The sequence below is a fragment of the Myotis yumanensis genome, unplaced genomic scaffold, assembly GCF_028538775.1.
Source record: "Myotis yumanensis isolate MYYU_CA2020_CCGP unplaced genomic scaffold, mMyoYum1.0.hap1 SCAF_270, whole genome shotgun sequence".
Taxonomy (NCBI): Eukaryota; Metazoa; Chordata; class Mammalia; order Chiroptera; family Vespertilionidae; genus Myotis; species Myotis yumanensis.
The window spans coordinates 1-22,191 of record NW_027224021.1 but is presented as its reverse complement, the minus strand read 5'-3'; the positions used below and the strand labels follow the sequence as shown (position 1 = coordinate 22,191).

At 41.9% G+C, this 22,191-nt stretch overlaps 1 protein-coding gene and 1 long non-coding RNA gene across 2 annotated transcripts; one reads left to right on the top strand and one right to left on the bottom strand.

Moving 5' to 3' along the window:
* Positions 1 to 445: 445 nt before the first annotated feature.
* On the bottom strand, positions 446 to 1,334 carry LOC139001268 (uncharacterized). Its single transcript, XR_011469929.1, has 2 exons — positions 1,094 to 1,334; positions 446 to 767 (listed from the first exon to the last, which is right to left on the bottom strand). It is a non-coding gene; the product is annotated as an uncharacterized lncRNA (long non-coding RNA).
* Positions 1,335 to 1,451: 117 nt separating this feature from the next.
* On the top strand, positions 1,452 to 21,120 carry LOC139001266 (CDGSH iron-sulfur domain-containing protein 2). The gene is made up of 3 exons (XM_070402975.1): positions 1,452 to 1,600; positions 18,373 to 18,587; positions 20,243 to 21,120. Exons 1-3 carry the CDS (start codon positions 1,498 to 1,500, stop codon positions 20,330 to 20,332), a joined length of 408 nt encoding a protein of 135 aa, XP_070259076.1. The 5' UTR covers positions 1,452 to 1,497; the 3' UTR covers positions 20,333 to 21,120.
* The last annotated feature ends 1,071 nt before the right edge of the window (positions 21,121 to 22,191 follow it).

Sequence of the window (22,191 nt, the reverse complement as noted above, 5' to 3'; positions counted from 1 at the left end):
CTCAGTGGTGTCTCTATGTCTGATCAGAGATTAAAGGTAACTGCCAACAAAACAGAGGACAAGGATGTTTGAGATCCTTATATTCAGGATAAGCTCTAGGGTCCTTCCTTCTTCCACCAAACCAAAGTAAGCTCCCAAAAGGAAATCGAAAGGAAATCCTAATGTCAACACCAACCTTTCAATCATCACTTTGTATATCGATTTTATATTGCTCTCCCTCATGAACCTGTATCTAAATATCTTCACAGAATTTCCATTGTAATTGTACTTTGACAGTTTTGAACAGGGTGAAATGACAGTTTATCTAGATTCCAAGTAACTTTCTAACCGATGGTTATTTTTTCAGTCCATGACAATCACAAATTTAAACAATCCAATGAAAAGCTGCTTTAAAAAGATTCCTTCCCTTTCTCACTTTAAAATGAAAGTACCAAGGGGAAAAAAAAAAAAAAAAACGAACCGTATTTATTACAGCTGGCTGTTACATTAAGTCCCACAAAAGGAAAACTGGACCATGCCCAGTGCTTGGTTCTGTACGTTGTTGGCAAGTTGAGAACTGGAATGAGGCACTGAGTTAAGTTAGAAGGTCAGACAACACGCAGTCAGCACGCACATTCGGATATTTTACATCAAAACATGAAACAAAGTCACGTCAAGGAAGGTGTTTCAAGAGAGTGAAGCTTTCTCCTTACGCCCCTCGATTAAAAAATGTTGATAAAAATAAAATTGAAAGATCTTCACAGATACTTTAGATGGTAGCAGAAACCCTGCAACAAAATACAGAAGAAACCCTAAGGCTTTATGTTCTTTTATCGCGTTCCCAGTTTTAGAGGCCCGCACAAAGAACTGATCTGCAGAAGGAACTGAAAATGTGTACGGAAGGACGATCCCGGGTCCTGTCAACGTGGAAAACCCCAGGGCCTCGGAGAGGGGCTGCAGCAAATGCCGGGGGCAGAGCTGTACCAGCACGCGTTTCGGGTGCGGAAGCGCACAGTGACTGCTCTCCAAAAGCCGGGCTCGCGGGGTGAGGGAGCGGAACCGGGCACGGCGGGGTGAGGTCCCCTCGGGGGAGGACGCATTCCTAGAGACCAACCTTTTCTGGGAAGAGGAGGCCGGAAGTAAGGAGAGCCGTCGGGGGACCCCCACTTTTAAAGGCACTTGCAGGCTACAGAGCACTCTCACGGGCTTTCTCTCCTCCGACACAAGGTCCTTCCTGCTGACCTCCAGCGTCTGCGGACGCAAAAGGCCCCGCGCGAAGGCCCTCTCCAAGGTCCGCACCCAGAAGGGCCGACAACGCACCCGAGTCGCGGCTCCGGGCCCGCGGCCGCTCGCGCCCCCTGGGGCCCAATAGGCGCGCACGTCACTCGCCCGCTGCCAATCAGCGCCGGGCAACTCACCTCCTCCGGGCCCGCCGCCCCGCCCGCCGCCCGCCTCTGCTGTTGGCGCAGGCGCCGCTGCGGCTCGGTGCTTGGGGACGAGCGGACGCCGCCGGCGAGGATGGTGCTGGAGAGCGTGGCCCGCATCGTGAAGGTGCAGCTCCCCGCGTACCTGAAGCGGCTCCCAGTCCCCGAGAGCATCAGCGGGTTCGCCCGGCTCACAGGTAACCCCCACCGCAACCCCGGCCCATCCTCGTGCGCTCCCCAGGAGGGGGCGGGGCTGGGGGGGGGGGGGCGTCTGAACATCCTCGGGCCAAGGGGCGGGGCTCGGCGGGGGGCGCGTGACCCCGTGACCCGGCGGCGCGCCGGCGCAGGCGCCAGGCCCGCGTGTGCTGCCTCTCGGCCGGGGCGGCGAGGCGAGGCGAGGCTCCGGTCTTGTCCTCGCCTCCGGCTCCGCTGTCCTTCGGTGGGGCCGGTTTTTCCCAGAGGCGGCGGCGAGCTGGGCCCGGGCTGCTCTCGCCCTCGCCGGCGCTCTCCGCGGTCGGCTTCTTTGTATCCCGGCCGCCGTGTGTCGGGCAGCTCGGCTCTCTGCTGGGTTTCACCACAGCGGGTGTGTGCAGGAATATGTTGGCCAGACGCACAGAGACCATAGGTACATGGCAGCTTTATTTAGTGAAAAAGTTAGAAATAATCTCAGACCCACAGGGGAGAGATGGGGGCATTTGCGGTCGCCTCCGTTCCTATGGGTCTGGAGGCAGTTGTGGTAACAAGTTGGAGGAAAGATCTATTAGCCAAAAAGGGTTCCAAAGCTAGGACGGTGGCCCAGATCTGAGAAAATGAAATTTAATTTATGGATGTCACGTTATGTACTTAAAAGAAAATAAGTAGCCCACAACGCAGATTGCAAATCTGAAGGATGAAATTTTCCAGAACGCAGGCAACCCTTGGGAGATTTTGTTGAGTCCTGGGCACTGCGTTGTGAGAGGCCGACTAGGATGTTGAGGGGAGAAGCCACGTTGGTTCGGCCAACGTTGACCTCCTGTGCCGAGTATCGGATGTGAAGCGTGTAAAATAATCTTAGGCAAATAGGCTTGCTTAGCTTGGAGCAGCCTGGAGAGCCATGTTAACTGACGTACAGTACAGCATTTGGAAGCCTGACTGGAAGATTTTTATTTTTACTTTTTAAAATATATTTCATTGATTTTTTGCAGAGAGAAAGGGAGAGGGATACAGAGTTAGAAACATCGACCAGCTGCCTCCTGCACACCCCCCACTGGTGATGTGCCCGCAACCAAGGTACATGCCCTCGACCGGAATCGAACCTGGGACCTTTCAGTCCGCTGACCGACCCTCTATCCACTGAGCCAAACCGGCCAGGGCTGGAAGATTTATTTTGTGTAGACCAAAAGACAACTAGGACTAAATTAGTGAAAATTATTTGGAGATGATTTCAGCTCCACTACACGGACGTTAAAAAAATTATTTTTTAATTGAGGCAAACTTTCCCAAAACAAGTGCCCTGGGAGATTAAAACCATAATAAAACATAAAAAGCAGAGTCTGGTGGGCAGATAGATTTAGATGGGAAAACTAGATGACCTTTACAAATCTAGAGATTCTTTGAGTTGTGGACAGAGTTGCTCTGTAGGTAAATGGCTGTGAGATATTAACATTTTAGATGTTAAAGGGTTTGGTAGAAAGCTTGTAATTTATTTAATAGAAACCTTGGTAACCAAATAATAAACATCTGAACATCAGAAGCCACGTAAAAGTAACATAAAATGAAAAAAGTTTCAAATCAAGTGTTTATAAATATCAAAGTCTTCTTTTGGTCCAAACAGTTTACTAGTATCTTGATAGAATTGCAGCAATTATGTAAAATCGTGTTTTTTCCCCTTTATCATTTCTTTTACTTAAGCACTTTACTTATTTTTATGTATTCCTCATCTTGTTCTAACAACTGTTTGATCTTATTTTAGATTAACATCACAGTAGGCCTAACCATTCCCCTGCAGCTGGAAATTTTGAATGTTTATATAAATATAAATATATGTATCTTTTTTTCATAATGCTCAGTGGTAAGTAGCCCTGTACCAATACCAATTGTTTTTTTTTCTCTTCTGAATTATACCTTGGGTATAATAATACCAGGTTAAAAGGATGTTACATTTTGTGACATTTGTTCCTAGTTGCCAACTTACTTTTTTAATAATTTGCATGTTAACTGCTGAATTTTTAACAGTCAAGAAAGAAAAATGCCCTCTTACTCCCACTCCAATCCCGAATTATGTGTGTTAATTCTGATGATGGATGGTTTTATATTAGTTTCCCTTTTCTATAAGTAGAGTGTAGTTGAAGCATATTAGAACGTATATTCGATTGAGTGGCTAGAAGATTTTACAAGTGTGGTTTTTTTTTAAGGATCCCTCTTGTCAACAAATATTTAATTCCTATTAAAGGCATTAAGAAAACTCAAACTAAGTCTCTCCTTAAATCAATAATATATAGTAACTTCCTCTTTAAAGTTTTTACATATTTAATGCGAGGCCTGATTCTCAGAAATAATGACAACTCTGGTAAATATCTTAATAGTACATACTTAAGTTCCATTACAGTGTGTCTAGTTGTTATTGTATTGCTTATTTATTTAGGAAACATAAACATGTTTTTAATAGCTGCTTTATGAAAAAAAAATGAGATAGGCTGTTTCACTCTGGACAATGACAGTGTAGCAGTTGTAGACTCTGCTTTGCAGTGCTATGGAAGAAAAGCAATCTCCACTCTGAGTCTGCCTTTAAGAGCAGATGGTAATAGCTAGTGACATTTGGCTCCCTTGAATGAGCTACTTAGAGAATCATACTTAGACTTTGTTGAAATAAAAATCTGAAAGATAACTTTTCAGCAATTGTGTAAAAGTCTAAGAGACCAAAAGTATTTTCATTTTCTATCTATGACAATTAGGGCAAAAAAAGTTACAGTTCACATTGTTGCCTGTTTTTCCTTCCCTATTTAGATACAGCGGTTAAAAAAAAAATTGATTCTCATGATGACTCTGCATTCTTAGTAAACACTTGGGGAAATCCTTAATTACCCATTATCGTATAGTATTTACAGACAATCCTTATCTACCAGAGACGACTTATCTATTTCAGTTTAGGTCACATTTCTAAGACTGAGGCTTTTAAGATAAATTTGTATGGTTTTGCCCTTTGGAAGTATAGTGTATCTTAATACTCTGACCTTTGAAAAGCTTTCCCTGTCATACAAACTTTTAAAATAGAACAACGAAAAACATCTTCTCATTCTAAAGTCAGAAAATTATTTACTTCTAGATCTAAAAGCTAGCTCTTAAACTTTGAATATAGTAGATCTTTCCCCCTTGAATTAGTTTGCTTTGAAATGAAATGGTTTTGATCCTAAAGGCAACTTTTTTCCCAGTGAAACAGCTTTAAGGGCATTAGCTCTATTTATCTAGAAAGGGCCAGTTTTGAACAGAGAATTTAGAAGTGGAACAGAGTTAATAACATATTTCCACAAAAAGACATACAAGCATGTTCATAGCAGCCTTATTTATAATAGTCCCAAACTGGGAGCAATCCAAGTATCTACCAACAAGAGAATGGATAAACAAATTATGGCATATTCAGAGTGAAATACTGGTTAACAATGAAAAGGAATGAATTACTGATCCACTGATGAATCTAAAAAACTATATTGAGTGAAAAAAGCTTTGATTATAGAAATCAGTTGTGGAAGATAGACTAAAAAGGGGAAGAATAATAGTTTCTGGGGTGATAGAAATATTATACACATTTTCAGCTGAGGCTACAGGGTTGTATTTAATTGTCACAACCCAGAGCTAATCACCTGTCAGTTTGTTGTATGTAAATTGTACCTTTTTTTAAAAAATGAACCAAAAGTGAGTTTTCTCAATAGGTAAGTATAATAAAACATTAAGTTCAAACTAAAGAGTTGCATTTATTAATAAGTAAATAATAAAGGTTATTTGTGAAATATTGAAGAATTATTTTAGAAAACTTTTTTTTGAGACCTTAGGAAAATATTTACATAGTTACTATAAGTGGTAAATGTTTTTTCCCCCTCTTTTTAATTAGACCAACTATAGTTAAAAGTCAATTTAATTAATGATTATATTAGCCTTTGTAGAGAACAATTTCGATCTCATTGAACATTTTCTTCCATATAACTATTTTGCAATTTAAAATTCCTCAAGTCATCAGGTGTTTATTGAGTACTTACTATGGGCCAGGTAGTGTTCTTGATACAGTGACGCTGTTCTGTTCATAATAATGAATGGAAAATAGATTTAAAACTTGATTATTTTATTTTATTTGCCCTTAAGTCTTGAATAGTCTGTATTAGGTTTGAAGGCGTATGGTAAAGCCACCCATTAAAAATATTTTACGTTTATCTTTCTGAAGTTCAGAAATAGAAGTCATTTGTGTATCTTACCTGCAAATGATACATAAGAAAATGATATAAAATTATCAGCAGCCAAATTGCAATATTATTTTATGGTATCATATGTAACCTTTTAAAAGGGCAGAAAAAAAACTATCCTAGTTTCTCAGAATATAGTTCTTCATTAAGATCCATGTGTGTCTGTCTATATATACTTTTAAAAATGTTTTTGTCATTGAATTTGTTTATATATCTTGATCAAGAATAGGGTGTGATAGCTAGCCCATCTACATAAAAGGTTGAATCTACTCCCTCTTAATTTTATTTCTTCTAAGGAGATAATTTCTTTTAACTGTATCTAAAGTTTCAGAAAATTGGTGTTATAAAATTGCTTGCTACTCAAGTTGCTTTGAAATATTCTCTCTAGATTTTGTTTTTCTAACGGTACTGATTCTTTTACTCACCTTCTTAATCTTCTTATTGTTTATCTTAATAGTGAGAAATAGAATATTACAAAATGAATATTACATGGTCAGTATTAATAATGTTAGTGTGTCTGATTTATTTTATTTTCTAAAAAATTAGAAACAGGTGATTTAAAAAACATTGGAGCTCTGACCGGTTTGGCTCAGTGGATAGAGCATTGGCCTGCGGACTGAAGGGTCCCGGGTTCGATTCCAGTCAAGGGCATGTACCTTGGTTGCAGGCACATCCCCAGTAGGGGGTGTGCAGGAGGCAGCTGATTGATGTTTCTCTCTCATCAATGTTTCTAACTTTCTATCCCTTTCCCTTCCTCTCTGTAAAAATCAATAAAATATATTTTAAAAAATACATCTCCTTTAAAAATAAATAAATAAATAATAAAAATAAAGAACATTGGAGCCCTGGATGTTGTGGCTCAGTTGGTTGAGCACTGTCCCATGCACTGAGAGGTTGTCAGTTGGATTCCAGGTCAGGGCACGTGCTTAGGTTGTGGGTTTGATCCCTGTGTGATGTTTCTTTCTCCCTCCCTCTTCCTCTCCCTCCCTCTCCCTCTCCCTCTCACTCTTTCTCTCCCTCTCCCTCTCCCTCTACCTCTCTCCCCTAATATGTGAGGCATCTTCTTGCCCTAAGTGAGGTTAGCACTTACTTCCCCCGTAGCTCTCTCAGTGGGTGTCTTTTTCTATCTTTCTGTGTGTTTGTGGGATGAGGGGCCAAGGCAGTTGGCATCTTTTAGGCACTGCAGAGCTGCTTCCACACTGGAACTGTTTTACTCTCCTTCAAAGAAAACTGTCTTCTTCCCTCCATCAGTATCCCCCTTTGCTGGTGTCTGTTGAACTTTAGTTTTTTAAGGATGATGACATATCCTATTTTTTCCTTTCCTTTACAATACCGCACGTTCTTGTCATGCTTAAAGCTGCCCTTCTTATATTGTCTTTTTTTTAAAATTGAGGCCAATACCATCATACATCCAGATAATGAAACCAGCAATCTGGGAATCATGAAGAAGCTTCACTTCCTGTATTTACCTCATGCTCTATACTTTTAGTCAGTTACCAAATCCTGTTGATTTGAGCTACCTGAGTTAGCAGGTCTTACGTTTCCAGGTGAATGAGGGTTGGTCACAGACCTATGCTGAGATCCCGATGAAAGCTGTACACCATTTCCTCAGAAAATGCACACACACGTGCACATCTGCTTTTCTAGGGATCCATTAGTCCGCTCTTTGCTTTAATGGCCACTGTCTTAGTTTCAGCTCATGTTATTTTTTTCTCTAGCCCTCTCTGCTCTTCCTTAATGTTTCTCCACTAACCCATCTTCCATCTAATACCAGTGTAATTTCATAAGTGAACAGTTTTTCAGTTACATTAATATTTCAGTGGTTCCCTTTTATATCAGGGCCTTCCATAATCTGGCACTGGCTCACTGTTACACTCCCTCTTCTCTTTCATTGTATCTCAGCAATACTATAGCACTTAGTTTCCTAAACTTTTCATGTATGTCATATCTCTGTGCCTTTGCCTATTCTCTTTCTTCTGTGTAGAATGTGGCTCCTCTTCCCCTCTGCCTGTGGACTCCTATGTTTAGTCACTTTCAGAAACCTATTTAGGTATCAAATCCTCCTCTTCGTTCAATCCTGTCAAGAGTTAATCACTTTGTCCACTGTATCGCTTACTCATGAGTGTACATAATACACAGTACTGTGTTCTTTTTTATAGATCTATACTAGAGGCCCGGTGCACAAAAATTTGTGCACTCAGGGCGGGGGGACGGAGGGCACGTCCCCCAGCCTGGCCTGTGCCCTCTCGCAGTCTGGGATCCCTCGGGAGATAACGACCTGCTGGCTTAGGCCTGCTCCCGGGTGGCAGAGGGCACGCCCAATCCCTAGGTGCAGCCCCTGGTCAGGCTCAGAGCAGGGCCGATTTGGGAGTTGGGGAACCACCCCCTGTCACACTCAAGGCAGGGTCGATGGGGAGGTTGCGGCGCCACCCCCTGTCACACACAGAGCAGGGCCAATCAGGGGGTTGGGGTGCTGCCCCCTGTCACTCACAGAGCAGGGCCCATCAGGGGGGTTGGGGCTCCATACCCTGTCACACACAGAGCAGGGTCCATCAGGGGGTTGGGGAGCTCCCCCCTGTCATGCACAGAGCAGGGCCGATCAGGGGGTTGAGGAGCTCCCCCCTGTCACTCACAGAGTAGGGCCGATATGGGAGTTGGGGCACCGCCCCCTTGTCACACACAGAACAGGGTGGATCAGGAGGTTGGGGCACTGCCCCCTGTCACACTCAGGGCAGGGCCAATGGGGAGGTTATGGCTCTCCCCCGTCACACACAGAGCAAGGCCCGTGGAGGGGGGTTGGGGCGCCACCCTCTATCACCCACAGAGCAGGGCCGATCAAGGGGTTGGGGCGCTGCCACTGTCACACTCAGGGCAGGGCCAATGGAGAGGTTATGGCTCTACCCTGTCACACACAGAGCAGGGCCCGTGGGGGGGGCGGGGGAGGCTTGGGGCGCCGCACCCTGTCACAGAGCAGGGCCGATCAGGGGGTTGGGGAGCTCCCCGCTATCAGGCACAGAGCAGGGCTGATCGGGGGTTGGGGCGCCTTCCCCTGTCACAAACAGAGCAGGGCGGATAGGGAGGTTGTGGCCCCACCCCCTGTCACACACAGAGCCGCAGGGCGATCAGGGGGTTTGGGCACTGCCCCCTGTCACGCTGATCCCAGTGCCGGGAGGCATATTACCCTTTTACTATATAGAATAGAGGCCTGGTGCACGGGTGGGGGCCAGCTGGTTTGCCCTGAAGGGTGTCCTGGATCAGGGTGGGGGTCCCCACTGGGGTGCCTGGCCAGTCTGGCTGAGGGGCTGAGGGCCGTTTTCAGGCTGGCGGGTGACTGAAGCTCCCAACTGCTCCTTTTTTTCTTTTTTTTTTATTCGGGCCAGCTTTAGCTCTGAGGCCTCGCTGCTGAAAACACTGATACAATGTTGCAGTCAGGCTGGCTGAAGCCTGGCTGACTAACACAGGTTTCTGGGGTTTTGTTTAGCTTCTTATTTGCAACATAGTACATAGTTGCTTAGAGTTGCAGCTGAGAGGCCGGCAAGTCAGGCGGGGAACATTGGAGTCTGCCGTCACTGGAGCAAGCAAGCCTCCCTGTTCACTTCAGTGCATGGCTGCTGGCCGCCATCTTGGCTAGCAGTTAATTTGCATAAGGATATGCTGATTAGCCAATGGGAAGGGTAGCGGTCGTACGCTAATTACCATGTTTCTCTTTTATTAGTGTAGATTCCATACTAGGCAGAAAGCTCTTTTGGGGTAGGAACTGGACTGCGTCTTCTAATCTCTTCTAAATCGTATACCCTATAAGAGCAGGAACCTTATCTAACTATCAGCCTGTATCCCCAGCACCTAGTGCAGTATTTGGAATGTGGTGGGTACTTGTATTGTTGAACAAATGAATGAATTATTGTTATTCCTATTTTACAGACCAAAGAAACCTGATCCAAGTATACGAAAATCTGGATTTATACAACAGATAAACTGTGAATTAGTTATTTGAAATCCTGCTCTATGCCAGGCACTGTAGTAAGCATTGGGTATCTACAGACAAATAAGACAGCTGCTGCACTTGCATTTAGCACAGTATCTCCACATCGTAGGTACTTAATAATTACTTAGTAAAAAAAATGGAAAAGAAATTATTTAACAATAGCATATTGATCAGATTTCTTCATTCAGAAATATTTATTAAGCATTTAAATTGATGAAAGAACCCAGAAAGAAGGGATTGTATAAGAGCAAACTTTCTAGAATGATAGAAAAACCCTATATTTTGTTTTAGGTGGTGTTCACAGATCTATATAGTTGACAAATTTATCAGATTGAGCACTTAACAAAGTTCAACAGGCTGAACACTAAGTTAAGCCTCAATATGAAATAAAATAAATTGAGCCAAGCATTATTTACACACCAAGGAGACAGTGGTGATGCAGACAAATAAGGCCTCTGCCCTTGTAGATCTTCTGTTTTGACGGGGGATATGATAGTTGGGTAGAGCCATTAAAGTTCATGTTTCCAAAGGATACTAAGGAATTGGAAAATGCTTCTGAAATAATATTAAGTGAAAAAATTATGATATAGACTGTATGGTCTATATCATATGGTATCAGTTTTGCTTTTTGTATTTTAAGTATTTAAAGCATATATGTATGTACATCAAAAAGTTTTTTAAAACACCCCAGAACATAGAAATATAAATGTTACTTACTCTTGACTGGTGGGATTGAAAGTTACTTTTTTATATTTTTCTACATTTTAAAAAATAAATCCTATTTTTTATAATCCTAAAATAAAAATAAAAAATATACTGTACAAAATATGCATTATACCTAACAATTACTAGGTAACAGTTTTTTCTTCATAGTATCAAAACTATCTGTAATAGCACAACATATATCAAACAGGTTCATAGGAAATAGCTGGTCTTAAAAGTTTTTTAAGTTTCTTGTTTGATTTTTCTGTATTTCATATTTCTTTACTAAAATCAGCATTAATAAAGTGATTTCTAATTGAGCTTTATAGGCTGTATTATTTTCCTTTATAAAGCTTTTCTGTAGTTAAAATGAAGTTTATCATTAAGAAGCCGATTATACTAAAAGTGTTATGTAAGTTAGTTATTATTTTGTTGTCGGAGATAGTAGTACCTTTCATTACTTTTTATCACTGTTTTTTGACCAGTGTGCTGCAAGAATTTTTAAAACATGCAATAACTGACTATTTAGTCAGGAATACTGACCTCTTTCCTCAGATTGTAAACCCCCCCCCCCCCCCCCCAAAAAAAAAACCAACCTAGCAGCCATCACAACAATAGCTCTCCAGTGTGAATGAATCATATGACATCCTTTTGCTCTAGCCAGTTTTGCTCAGTGGATAGAGTGTTGGCCTGTAGACTAAAGGGTCCCAGGTTTGATTCCAGTCAAGGGTACATCCCTGGGTTGCAGCTCAATCCCCAATAAGAGGCATGCAGGAAACAGCTGATCCATGATTATCTCTCATTATTGATGTTTCTATCTCTCTCCCTCTCCCTTCCTCTCTGAAATCAATAAAAGTATGTTACATATTTTTAAAAATCGATGTTAAGGTTTTTGTCTTTATATTCTTTTGTTCTTGTTTTTTCATTCTCATCTTTACTTTTTTACTTTTTTTCTTGCTTCCCCCCTCCCCCATTCATTTACTTTTTGACTGAGTTATTTAACCTTTTTACTTTTTAATTTTGTAATATACAGTATGATATTTAATGTTATTCTACATTCAACAAACATCTATTTTTTTTTAAATCTTTATTGTTCAGATTACATTTGTTCCTCTTTTTTTCCCCCCATAACTCCTCTCCTCCCTGTTCCCGCCCCACCCTCCGCCCTCACTCCCCACCCACTGTCCTCATCCATAGGTGCACGATTTTTGTCCAGTCTCTTCCCGCATTTCCCATTCCCCTTTCCCCCCCAAGAATAGTCAGTCCATTCCCCTTCTATGTCCCTGATTCATTATAATCACCAGTTCATTCTGTACATCAGATTATTTATTCACTTGATTCTTAGATTCACTTGTTGATAGATGCATGTTTGTTGGTCACAATTTGTATCTTTACCTTTTTCTTCTTCCTCTTCTTAAAGGATACCTTTCAGCATTTCGTATAATACTGGTTTAGTGTGCCAAAACCGGTTTGGCTCAGTGGATAGAGCGTCGGCCTGGGGACTGAAGGGTCCCGGGTTTGATTCCGGTCAAGGGCATGTACCTGGGTTGCGGGCACATCTCCAGTGGGAGATGTGCAGGAGGCAGCTGGTCGATGTTTCTCTCTCATCGATGTTTCTAACTCTCTATCTCTCTCCCTTCCTCTCTGTAAAAAATCAATAAAATATATATAAAAAAAAAAAATACTGGTTTAGTGGTGATGAACTCCTTTAGCTTTTCCTTATCTGTGAAGCTCTTTATCTGACCTTCAATTCTGAATGATAGCTTTGCTGGATAAAGTAATCTTGGTTGTAGGTTCTTGGTATTCAGCACTTTGAATATTTCTTGCCATTCCCTTCTGGCCTGCAAAGTTTCTGTTGAGAAATCAGCTGACAGTCTTATGGGTACTCCCTTATAGGTAACTGACTTTTTTTCTCTTGCTACTTTTAAGATTCTCTCTTTGTCTTTTGCTCTTGGCATTTTAATTATGATGTGTCTTGGTGTGGTCCTCTTTGGATTCCTTTTGTTTGGGGTTCTCTGCGCTTCTTGGACCTGTAAGTCCATTTCTTTCACCAGGTTGGGGAAGTTTTCTGCCATTATTTCTTCAAATAGGTTTTCAATATCTTGCTGTCTCTCATCTTCTGGCACCCCTATTATTCTGATGTTTGTATGCTTGAAGCTGTCCCAGAGGCTCCTTACACTATCTTCGTATTTTTGGATTCTTTTTTCATTTTGCTTTTCCGGTTGGGTTGTTTTTTGCTTCTTCGCATTTCAAATCTTTGGCTTGATTCTTGCGCTCCTCTGGTCTGCTATTGGGTGTAATATTCTTTATTTCAGTACGTGTATGCTTAATTTCTAGTTGTTTCTTTATCATAGCATCGAGGGTCTCATTAGTTTTCGTGAGGCTCTCCACAAGTTTATTGCAAGCACTCAAAATTGCGTTTTTTTGGCTCTATATCCTCCATTTCTGTCATGTTTTTTTGTCTCCGCATTTTTTATGCTTTCTTGGTGCACTCCCTTGTGGTCTTTGTGCGCGGTCTTGTTCTAGTTAAGCCTTGATTGTTGTAGTTAATACTAGAGGGATTTGACCACCAGGCCGCAACAAACATCTATTGAATAACTACTGTTCCAAGATACTGTACTGGATGTTGGGACCAATATTCATATAAGGCAGCGGTTCTCAACCTGTGGGTCGCGACCCCTTTGGGGGTCGAACGACCCTTTCACAGGGGTCGCCTAAATACATCCTGCATATCAGATATTTACATTACGATTCATAACAGTAGCAAAATTACAGTTATGAAGTAGCAACGAAAATAATTTTATGGTTGGGGGTCACCACAACATGAGGAACTGCATTAAAGGGTTGCATCATTAGGAAGGTTGAGAACCATTGATATAAGGTAATTTCCTGATCTAGAAGATAAGTGTAAATAAATACTTGCAATATAATGTGATGAGTAAGGAAGGGACTGACATTTATACTCTACATTATTCATTCAGTAAGTCATTCATTAAACACTTCTTAGGAGTCTACTTAGTTCCAGAAGAGTAATAGCACACAGCTCCTTTTCTTACAGACTTATGGAAGTCCACTTTATAAATAGATAACCATCTACACTAATAAAAGAGAAACATGGTAATTAGTGTACGACCGCTACCCTTTTCATTGGCTAATCAGGGCGATATGCAAATTAACTGCCAACTAAGATGGCGGTTAATTTGCATATGTAGGCACAATGCAGGGAGGCGAAAGGGAAAGCAGGAAGAAGCCCCCTGCCACTGACAGTGATTGGAAACCCAGGGGGGACCTAAGAGCCGGGGGGCAGGGCAAAGGTGGCCCTGGGGGCCGCCTTTGCCCTGCCCCCCAGCCATGATCGAGAATCCGGCGCCTTTGCTGCCCTGGCCAGTGATAGCGGGAAGTAGGGGTGGAGCCAGCGATGGGAGCTGGGCACGGGCGAAGCTGGCAGTCCCAGGAGCTAGGGGTCCCTTGCCTGGGCCTAAAGCGGAGCCCGCAATCACGGGGCCGCTGCCCGGGCTGGACCCTGCGCAATTGCGGCACCGCTGCCGCTGCGGGTCCCTGCTGCCCGGGCCGGACGCCTCTGCCGGAGGCCTCAGTCCTGGGCAAGGGGCCAATCCGGTGATTGGCGATCGGAGGGTGATGACGTTCAACTCCTCTGGCCGAGGCATCAGGCCTGGGCGGGGGGCGGAGCCAGCAATCAGGGGGGGCTGGGGGTCCCCTGCCCAGGCCTGATGCCTGGGCCAGAGGCATCAGGCCTGGGTGGGGGGTGGAGCCGGTGATTGGGGGGATATGAGGGTCCCCTTGCCCAGGCCTGAAGCCTGGGTCAGAGGCGTCGGGCCTGGGCGGGGGTCAGAGCCAGTGATCGGGGGGAGATGGGGGGTCCCCTTTCCAAGCCTGACACCTCTGGCGGAGGCGTCAGGCCTGGGCAAGGGGCCGATCAGGCGATCGGAGGGTGATGGGGGTCGACGCCTCTGGCCGAGGCATCAGGCCTGGGCAAGGGCGGAGCTGGTGATTGGGGGGAGAGGGCGGTCCCCTGCCCAGACCTGAATCCTGGGCCAGAGGCATCAGGCCTGGGCGGGGGGCAGAACCAGTGATCGGGGGGAAATGAGGGTCCCCTGCCCAGGCCTGATGCCTCTGGCAGAGTCGTCAGGCCTGGGCAAGGGGCCGATCCTGCGATTGGAGGGTGATGGGGGTCAACCCCTGAGGGCTCCCAGTATGTGAGAGGGGGCAGGCTGGGCTGAGGGACCCCCCCCCCCCAACCCAGTGCACGAATTTCGTGCACCGGGTCCCTAGTTTATACTAATAAAAGGGTAATATGCTAATTAGACTGGATAGACCGGACATCTTCCGGACGACCTGGACATCCTTCCCGACAAAGCTGGGGCCCGGGCGGCACTGCCCAGGGTCCCAGGTGCCTGCAGCCAGCCTGGGTGGTGCTGTCCGGGGTTCCGGGTGCCTGCGGCCAGCTCGGATGGTGCCGCCTGGAGGAGGGAAGCCTGGGTCCCATGTACAGGGACTGAGGCAGAGGTGGTTAGAGGCAATCAGGCAGGCAGGTGAGTGGTTGGGGTGATCAGGCAGGCAGGCAGGTGAGCGGTTAGGAGCCAGTGGTCTGGATTGCAAGAAGGTACAGGCCGGGCTGAGGGGCAGTCCTCTCCCACTCCCCCATGCATGAATTTTGTGCACCTGGCCTCTAGTCTATATATATAAAAGCCTAAGCGACCATCTGACCGGTAGCTATGACACACAATGACCACCAGGGGGCAGATGCTCTGACTGGTAGCTATGATGCACACTGACCACCAGGGGGCAGATGCTCAATGCAAGAGCTGCCGAGCTGCAGTGACTTGGCAGCTTCGGTTCTCAGGTGATGCACCTGGAACCAGAGAGGAGGGAGCCAGGGTGTGTCACCCAAGAACCGCCCTCTTGCGAACCAGGACCCCTCGGGAGATGTTGGAGAGCTGGTTTCGGCCCCATCCCCGCAGGCCAGGCCCAGGGATCCATGCACCCAGCCTCTAATAGTTTGATAAAAGAACATGAGGAAAAAGGTCTTGGGAACATATTAGGAAATGATTAATTTTGCTTTGTGAATCAAGGAAGACTTTTGGAGGAGGCAGTAGTTGACCTTAGTCTTAAAGGGTTTACCCAAATGAGCCACAGATCAGAGATAGGCATCGTAAACAGAAGGAATTACTCATGCAGAGAACACGGGAAGGCTGCTACTCGGTAATAGCTTTGGGGTGCCTTCAAGCACTTGAGAGATGAGATGCTTGTGAGAGATGAAGCTGTCAAAGTAGCCTGGCCATGCTATAGAGTTGGTACTTACCGAAACAATGGTCTGTTGCAGCAGCATCCAAAAAATTTTTGTGATGATGGAAATCTTTGTGCTGGTAACTTCACTAGCCACTTAGGCACATGTGTGGCTGTTAAGCTGTGCTGAAATGTGACTAGTGTGTCTAAGAAACTGGATTTTGAGTTTTACTTAATTTTAATTATTTAAATTTGAATCGTCACACCTGTGTTTTAATTGTGTTTTTTACTTTGTATATTTTATGATGCTTTGACTTGACATCTTGGGGCCTTGATGGCCTTGGAGAACATGCCCCTCCCAGGAACAGCTAATTCCCAAAGATAATAAACAACTTGCCTGTGGAGCTCACCTTTCATATGCAAATCAATTAATCCAAAGCCTACACCTTACCCTACCACCTGTATCTAAATCACTTACCAACCGGGATTTCCCCTGTCCCAAATCACCCTGGGTCAGATATGAAACAACTAGGGACCTCCTCAACAGCTGAGAGCCCACTGAAATTATTCACTCCTAAACTGCTTACCCTGCCCCACCTTGCTGTTCCCTGGTAGCCACAACAGTCTGTGCCCAGGCTTTCCTGTCACCTTCCACCTGATCAACCCTGATACTTTCCCCGTGTCCTGTGTGGCATGGTGTGTCCCCTCGTGGGAACTGTAAGTAATAAACTTTTCTTTCAAGGCAGTTGTCTTTGTCTCTGTCATCTTATACCTGATTAAAACAAAACCTTGAGTACAAATCAAAACAGTCTGGCTAGTGGCTACTATATTGTACAGCACAGATCTATAGATAGGTCTCTCCCTCCCAAGAAGCAGTTCTTTTTCATTTCTAGAAGTTTAATCAAAGGATCTATATGGAATGTTCCACTTTGGTTATGAGACTAGAATAGCCAGCATGACAGGTAAGATATCCTACAGAGCTTCGTTCTGGTGACTAAAAGATTACACCCATTGCCCCCAAATTTCTACCGTATAGCATTAAGTTGAGCTGGCAAAATATTTTTGCAAAGGAGTTGCCACTAATATTTTTAGTCTCTACTAAAAGCTAATATTTTTTTCTGTGCCAGGCATAAATAGGTTGTTTCATGTAGAGCTCATAACAAATCTTTGGCATTGTGTTACATAAAAAATAGTTTCATGCCCTGGCTGATTTGGCTCAGTGGATAGAACGTCGCCCTGCGGACCAAAGGGTCCCAGGTTCGATTCCAGTCAAGGGCACTTGCCTGGGTTGCGGGCTCGGTCCCCAGTGGGGGGCATGCTGGAGGCAGCTGATCAGTGATTCTGTCTCATCATTGATGTTTCTATCCTCCTTCCTCTCTGAAATCAATAAAAATACATTTTTTTTAAAAAGTTTCATTTTGGAAAAATTGGCATTAAGCCAATCTTTCAATAGTTACATAGTAAAAACAGTGATCTCTGGAGAGTAGTTTTACCAGGAAAAGAACAGATAAAATGTTATATCTGTTGGATTTGATTCATGGTGGATGAGAACAAACTTACTGTCCTGGACTAAACCTGCTTAAGTACAGTTTACCCACATGAAAAAACGGGAATAATTATGGTACCTGCCAAATATAATTTTTTAAGCTAACAGTATTAAATGAGATAAAACAGTTGCACTCTTAGTATATTCATTATCTTTAACATTTATTAGTATGCCTTGGCACATAATCTTCCGTTTTTTCCTACTAAGCTATTTTTACATAGTGCTTAGAAAGGTACCCGATAGGCCCTGAGGGAAGGATGTCAAATGATAACTCTTTAAGGACAGAAAGGATTCCCTGAAGAGCCCAGCAGAGGTTGGACACTAACCAACATTTGATAAAAACATGCTAAAATGTTTATCTTATTTCCCGGGGTGTTTATCTCCACAGGCATAGGGACCATTTAATTTATGTCACTTGTATTGCCTGTGCCCCAGAACGGTGCTGAGAACTAAAGAAGGCACTTGAAGAACACTTATGGAATAAGATGTATCTAACAATGAGAACATTTCATATACAAAAATTTTAATTAGTTTTTTAAAATAGTAGCTTTTACACAGCATCTACGTGTTTCTTTAGGAATCACTATGCCTTACCAAAAATGTAAAGCATTGAAACTAAAAAGTTAAAACATGTTCTGTCTGAAATTATATATGAATGGTGAAGTACAGATACTCTGTTGTGTGCTTTTAAACATTGTAGAAACATTTTCTTAACCTGTAAACTATATCTCACATTGACTTTGGTTTATAATTATGGGTAGTATTTCCTGAAAAATAAATAATGATAAACATGAATATACTTAGGATAGTGACAGGATATTTGATATAGGACCTATCTCTGAAAATTTTGTTTTCTGTTTCACAAGTCTCAAGTTAGCCCACAAATGAAACAAGGTGGTCCTAGGTAAAGGCGGCTTGATTTACTGATTCATGGTTTTAAAGATGAATAGTTCAGAAATTAAAGAGAAGTAAAGAATAAAGAGTCTGCTCAAGGATGAGACATGCTATTTGAGTTGCGTGAGAGCACTGCAGACTAACACATCTGTGCATGTTTAGTTTCAGAATGGCTTCGGTTATTGCCTTTCCTTGGTGTCCTTGCACTACTTGGCTACCTTGCAGTTCGTCCATTCCTCCCAAAGAAAAAACAACAGAAGGATAGCTTGATTAATCTTAAGATACAAAAGGAAAATCCCAAAGTGGTGAATGAAATAAACATTGAAGATTTGTGTCTTACTAAAGCAGCTTATTGTAGATGTTGGCGTTCTAAGACGGTAAGATGTCCATTTATACATACACTAAAATTTTGTGTAATTAAAATGTTTTCCTTCTGAAATCCTTAATTTTGAGGTTCTATGAGATGAGAGGTCTTTCCATAGTGTTCAGTACTGAAAGTCTATATTCCTAAATTAAAGTTGTATTTTATGATCCATACTACCTACATTAGAAAAGTTAGAGCAGCAAGGAAGAATAATGATGATGTTTTTACTATGTTTTATCAACTAGCTAAAGTAACATAGTTTAAAATACACCTATATTATGAGAGAGGACATAAGGTTTAGTGGAAGAGTTTAAGCTTTGGAGTCTGAATAAATTTTGGTCAAAGCTGATGACTGCCACGTACAGTATGACTTTGGGCAAGTTACTTAATCTTTAACCTCTGATTTTTAATTCTGATAATATATCAACATCACAGACATTTTCAAGAATTCAGTGAGATGATGTATGTACAATGCCTTATAGTATGAGCTAGTAAATGTTTTGATGAGATCTGTTCTACTTTAATCATAGGTTATTTGAGGTTTTAAGTACAATAATGTTTATCACATCATCCTTTAATAGCAAAGTGTTAGAAACAATCTAGAATCTGATAATAGAGGAATAATTAAAGTATGGTGTAATAAAAATGATATAGGGTGCATGGCCAGTCTGGCTCAGTGGTTGAGTGTTTACCTATGAACCTAGAGGTCATGGGTTTGAATTCTAGTCAGGGCACATACCCTGGTTTCGGGCTGGATCCCCAGTAGGGGGTGTGCAGGAGGCAGCCAATTGATGTTGATGTTTCTCTCTCATTAATGTTTCTACCTCTCTATCCCTCTCCCTTCCCCTCTCTCTAAAACCAATAAAAGCATATTTTTTAAAACGATGGGGTATTAGGAAGCCACTACAAATCATGTTTTAAAGAATATTTAATGGCATGAAAGCATAGTATAATACAAGTAAGACAAGTATATTACAGTTTTTAAAAAATATGTTTTTACTGATTTTTTGAGAGAGAGGAATGGAGAGGGAGAGAGAAGGAGAGAAAGGGAGAGAGAACATCGAAACCTGGGCATGCGCCCTTACCGAGAGTTGAACCTGTGACCTTTCTGTGCATGGGATGATGCTCAACCACCTGAGCCACAGCGGCCAGCCTATTACAGTTTTTTTTTTTAATAAAAATGAATACACATAATAAATGCAGAGGAAAAATATGCTATAATGTTACCTATGAGTGAATTTTTAAAACTATATTTTTTTAGTTTTTCAAAAATTTTATAATATGCATGAGTTTTATAAGAAAATATTTTTTATATATTTAGAATTTAAATTACATTATTTTAAATTTAAATAAGTGAATAGGTGGGTTCAAATTTAGAGCTTCACAGAGAACAAAAGCTTATTTGATCCCCTTTTAAACCTGTTGTATTGCCTCATATGGAATCATCCAAAACTTTTTACTTAAAATCTACACCAAATACTGAATTAGCTATTTAAAATTGTTAGATTTGCTGTGATATAAGAAGTCAGGTTAGGTGAAGAATACATCTATTACTCAGGCAAGCTATCTGATGTATTATTTTCTTTTTCCAAAGTAATGTGCATTTCACAAATATTTCTACTTCTTGAATCATTTAAAATAACAGGTGTAATTCTTTTTCCTTTCTAGTTTCCTGCCTGTGATGGTTCACATAATAAACACAATGAATTAACAGGAGATAATGTGGGCCCACTAATACTGAAGAAGAAAGAAGTATAATAGTAAGGAATTAGGATTGAATTGTGTGCTGTAAAATCTTATATCTTCTCATTTTTTGTGTATAGATCTTTCAAATGGTGGTCTTAATTACTACTACTGGTGGAGTAATTATTTCTGCCAATTTATTTTCTTGCTACACTACTGTTTATATTTGATACTTCATATATTCAATCATATAGAAATTAAATTGTGCAATCCTTTTATTCTGACTTCAAAGAATTAATGTATTTTCCTCCAGTAAACCAACACTTCTGATTTTAATTAATTGAGGAAATATCTAAGTCTGGGGCAATAGGTCCCAAACTATTTGTTTGAAAAATCAATATTTTCAATAGATTATATAATTTACAATTTTCTCCCTACTCTATTAAACATATTATCTTTCAGTTTGCTTCTGTCTTGATCATTTGAAGGACTTGTTTCTTTTTCAGCCTTCCACACTCCATTCTTTTTAGATCAATAAGAAAAATATTGCTCTTAAGAATTACTTGAGTTTTCAAAGAGATAAACTCTTTGCTTTAGAGAGATTGTTGTCTAGTAAATATAAATATCCCAATTTCAGGGAAGATGTGAACTGGATATAAAATGTTCCAACAAGGAACACTTATTTACATTATAAAAGTTTGTTTACTTTACAGTGGGCTTGTTTGCCTCTGTTTAGGTATATTGTGTATCTTGAGCTATTTGACTCACTGACAGGGTGGGGTGGGGTGGCAAGAACACTTATACCTAAACTCATGAGCTGCTGAAATTTGAAGGTCAACGAGAAATAAACATATTTTTAAAAAGTTCAGTGGTCAAAATTGTATTTATATGAACATTTTCCTCTTTATAACAGTGTAAGCCAATAAAACAGAATACAAGAAGTTTGCAAAATAAACTTACTGGAGAAGCTTTAAAACTTTTGTAATTTTTTAGCCTAAGAGTCTATTTGGTTTCATCTTATACTGTATTACAGTTCTTATAGTATTAGCTATGCTAAATCTGTCTTTTAAAGGTAGAATGCACTCAGCACACTATGCCTTCATTGTAAGTGGAGAAGGTACAGGAGGCAGACGTGTAACTCTTCTTCCAATCATAAAGTTATTCAGCATTTACTGTACCAGACACTGCACTGAGCATAGTACCTGCATTTTTAATTTATTACATGTAATGTCAGTAGGTTCTGTTGTGTGATCTTGACTTTCACATGACCAACAGCAGGAATTTTAAAGTGAGGGTTAGTAATGTAGTTGTGGTTTTGAGAAGTTTTAGAAGGTATAAATCCAAAATTGTTGCTCTTTCCTCGCCTCTCCTGTGAGGAGGGACACATATAAAATTGTTCTCACTTTGGTTCTGGGTATTATTTCCTGAAACTTCTCTTCAACAACCCTACAGGGGCTTCGCTGTCAGGTTAACCAATTATTTCCACACAGTTGATCACAAGCCTGGGAAATACCCTCCTCACCAAAAGCTTGAATAGCCGCGTCTGCGGTCATGAAGTGCTTTTCTTTAAATGTTTCTCTGTAACTCACAGCAAAATGTTTGCACATGTCCTAGTAGTTCCCATACTTAGATTTCATAGGAGAATGGAAAATTTCCTGAAAATGTGGAGTCTAAAATGAAATTATCAATTTTAAATTTTGTCAAGTAAGAACATTTACAAAATTGAAAACTAATAATCTCATAAAAGGTAATCTTAACACGCTGAAAGTAAGAGGGTATACTCACAATAAAGTTTCCTCCACATTTTCAATTGTTTAAATATGTTGAAGAGTTGTGCCCAAATATTTTTCCCACCTGTGCAAATTTTTCAGCAGCCTGGGGCTGATAGCAAGCTGTTGTTTAATAACAACAGTATGCATTATGATGAGTTGCTG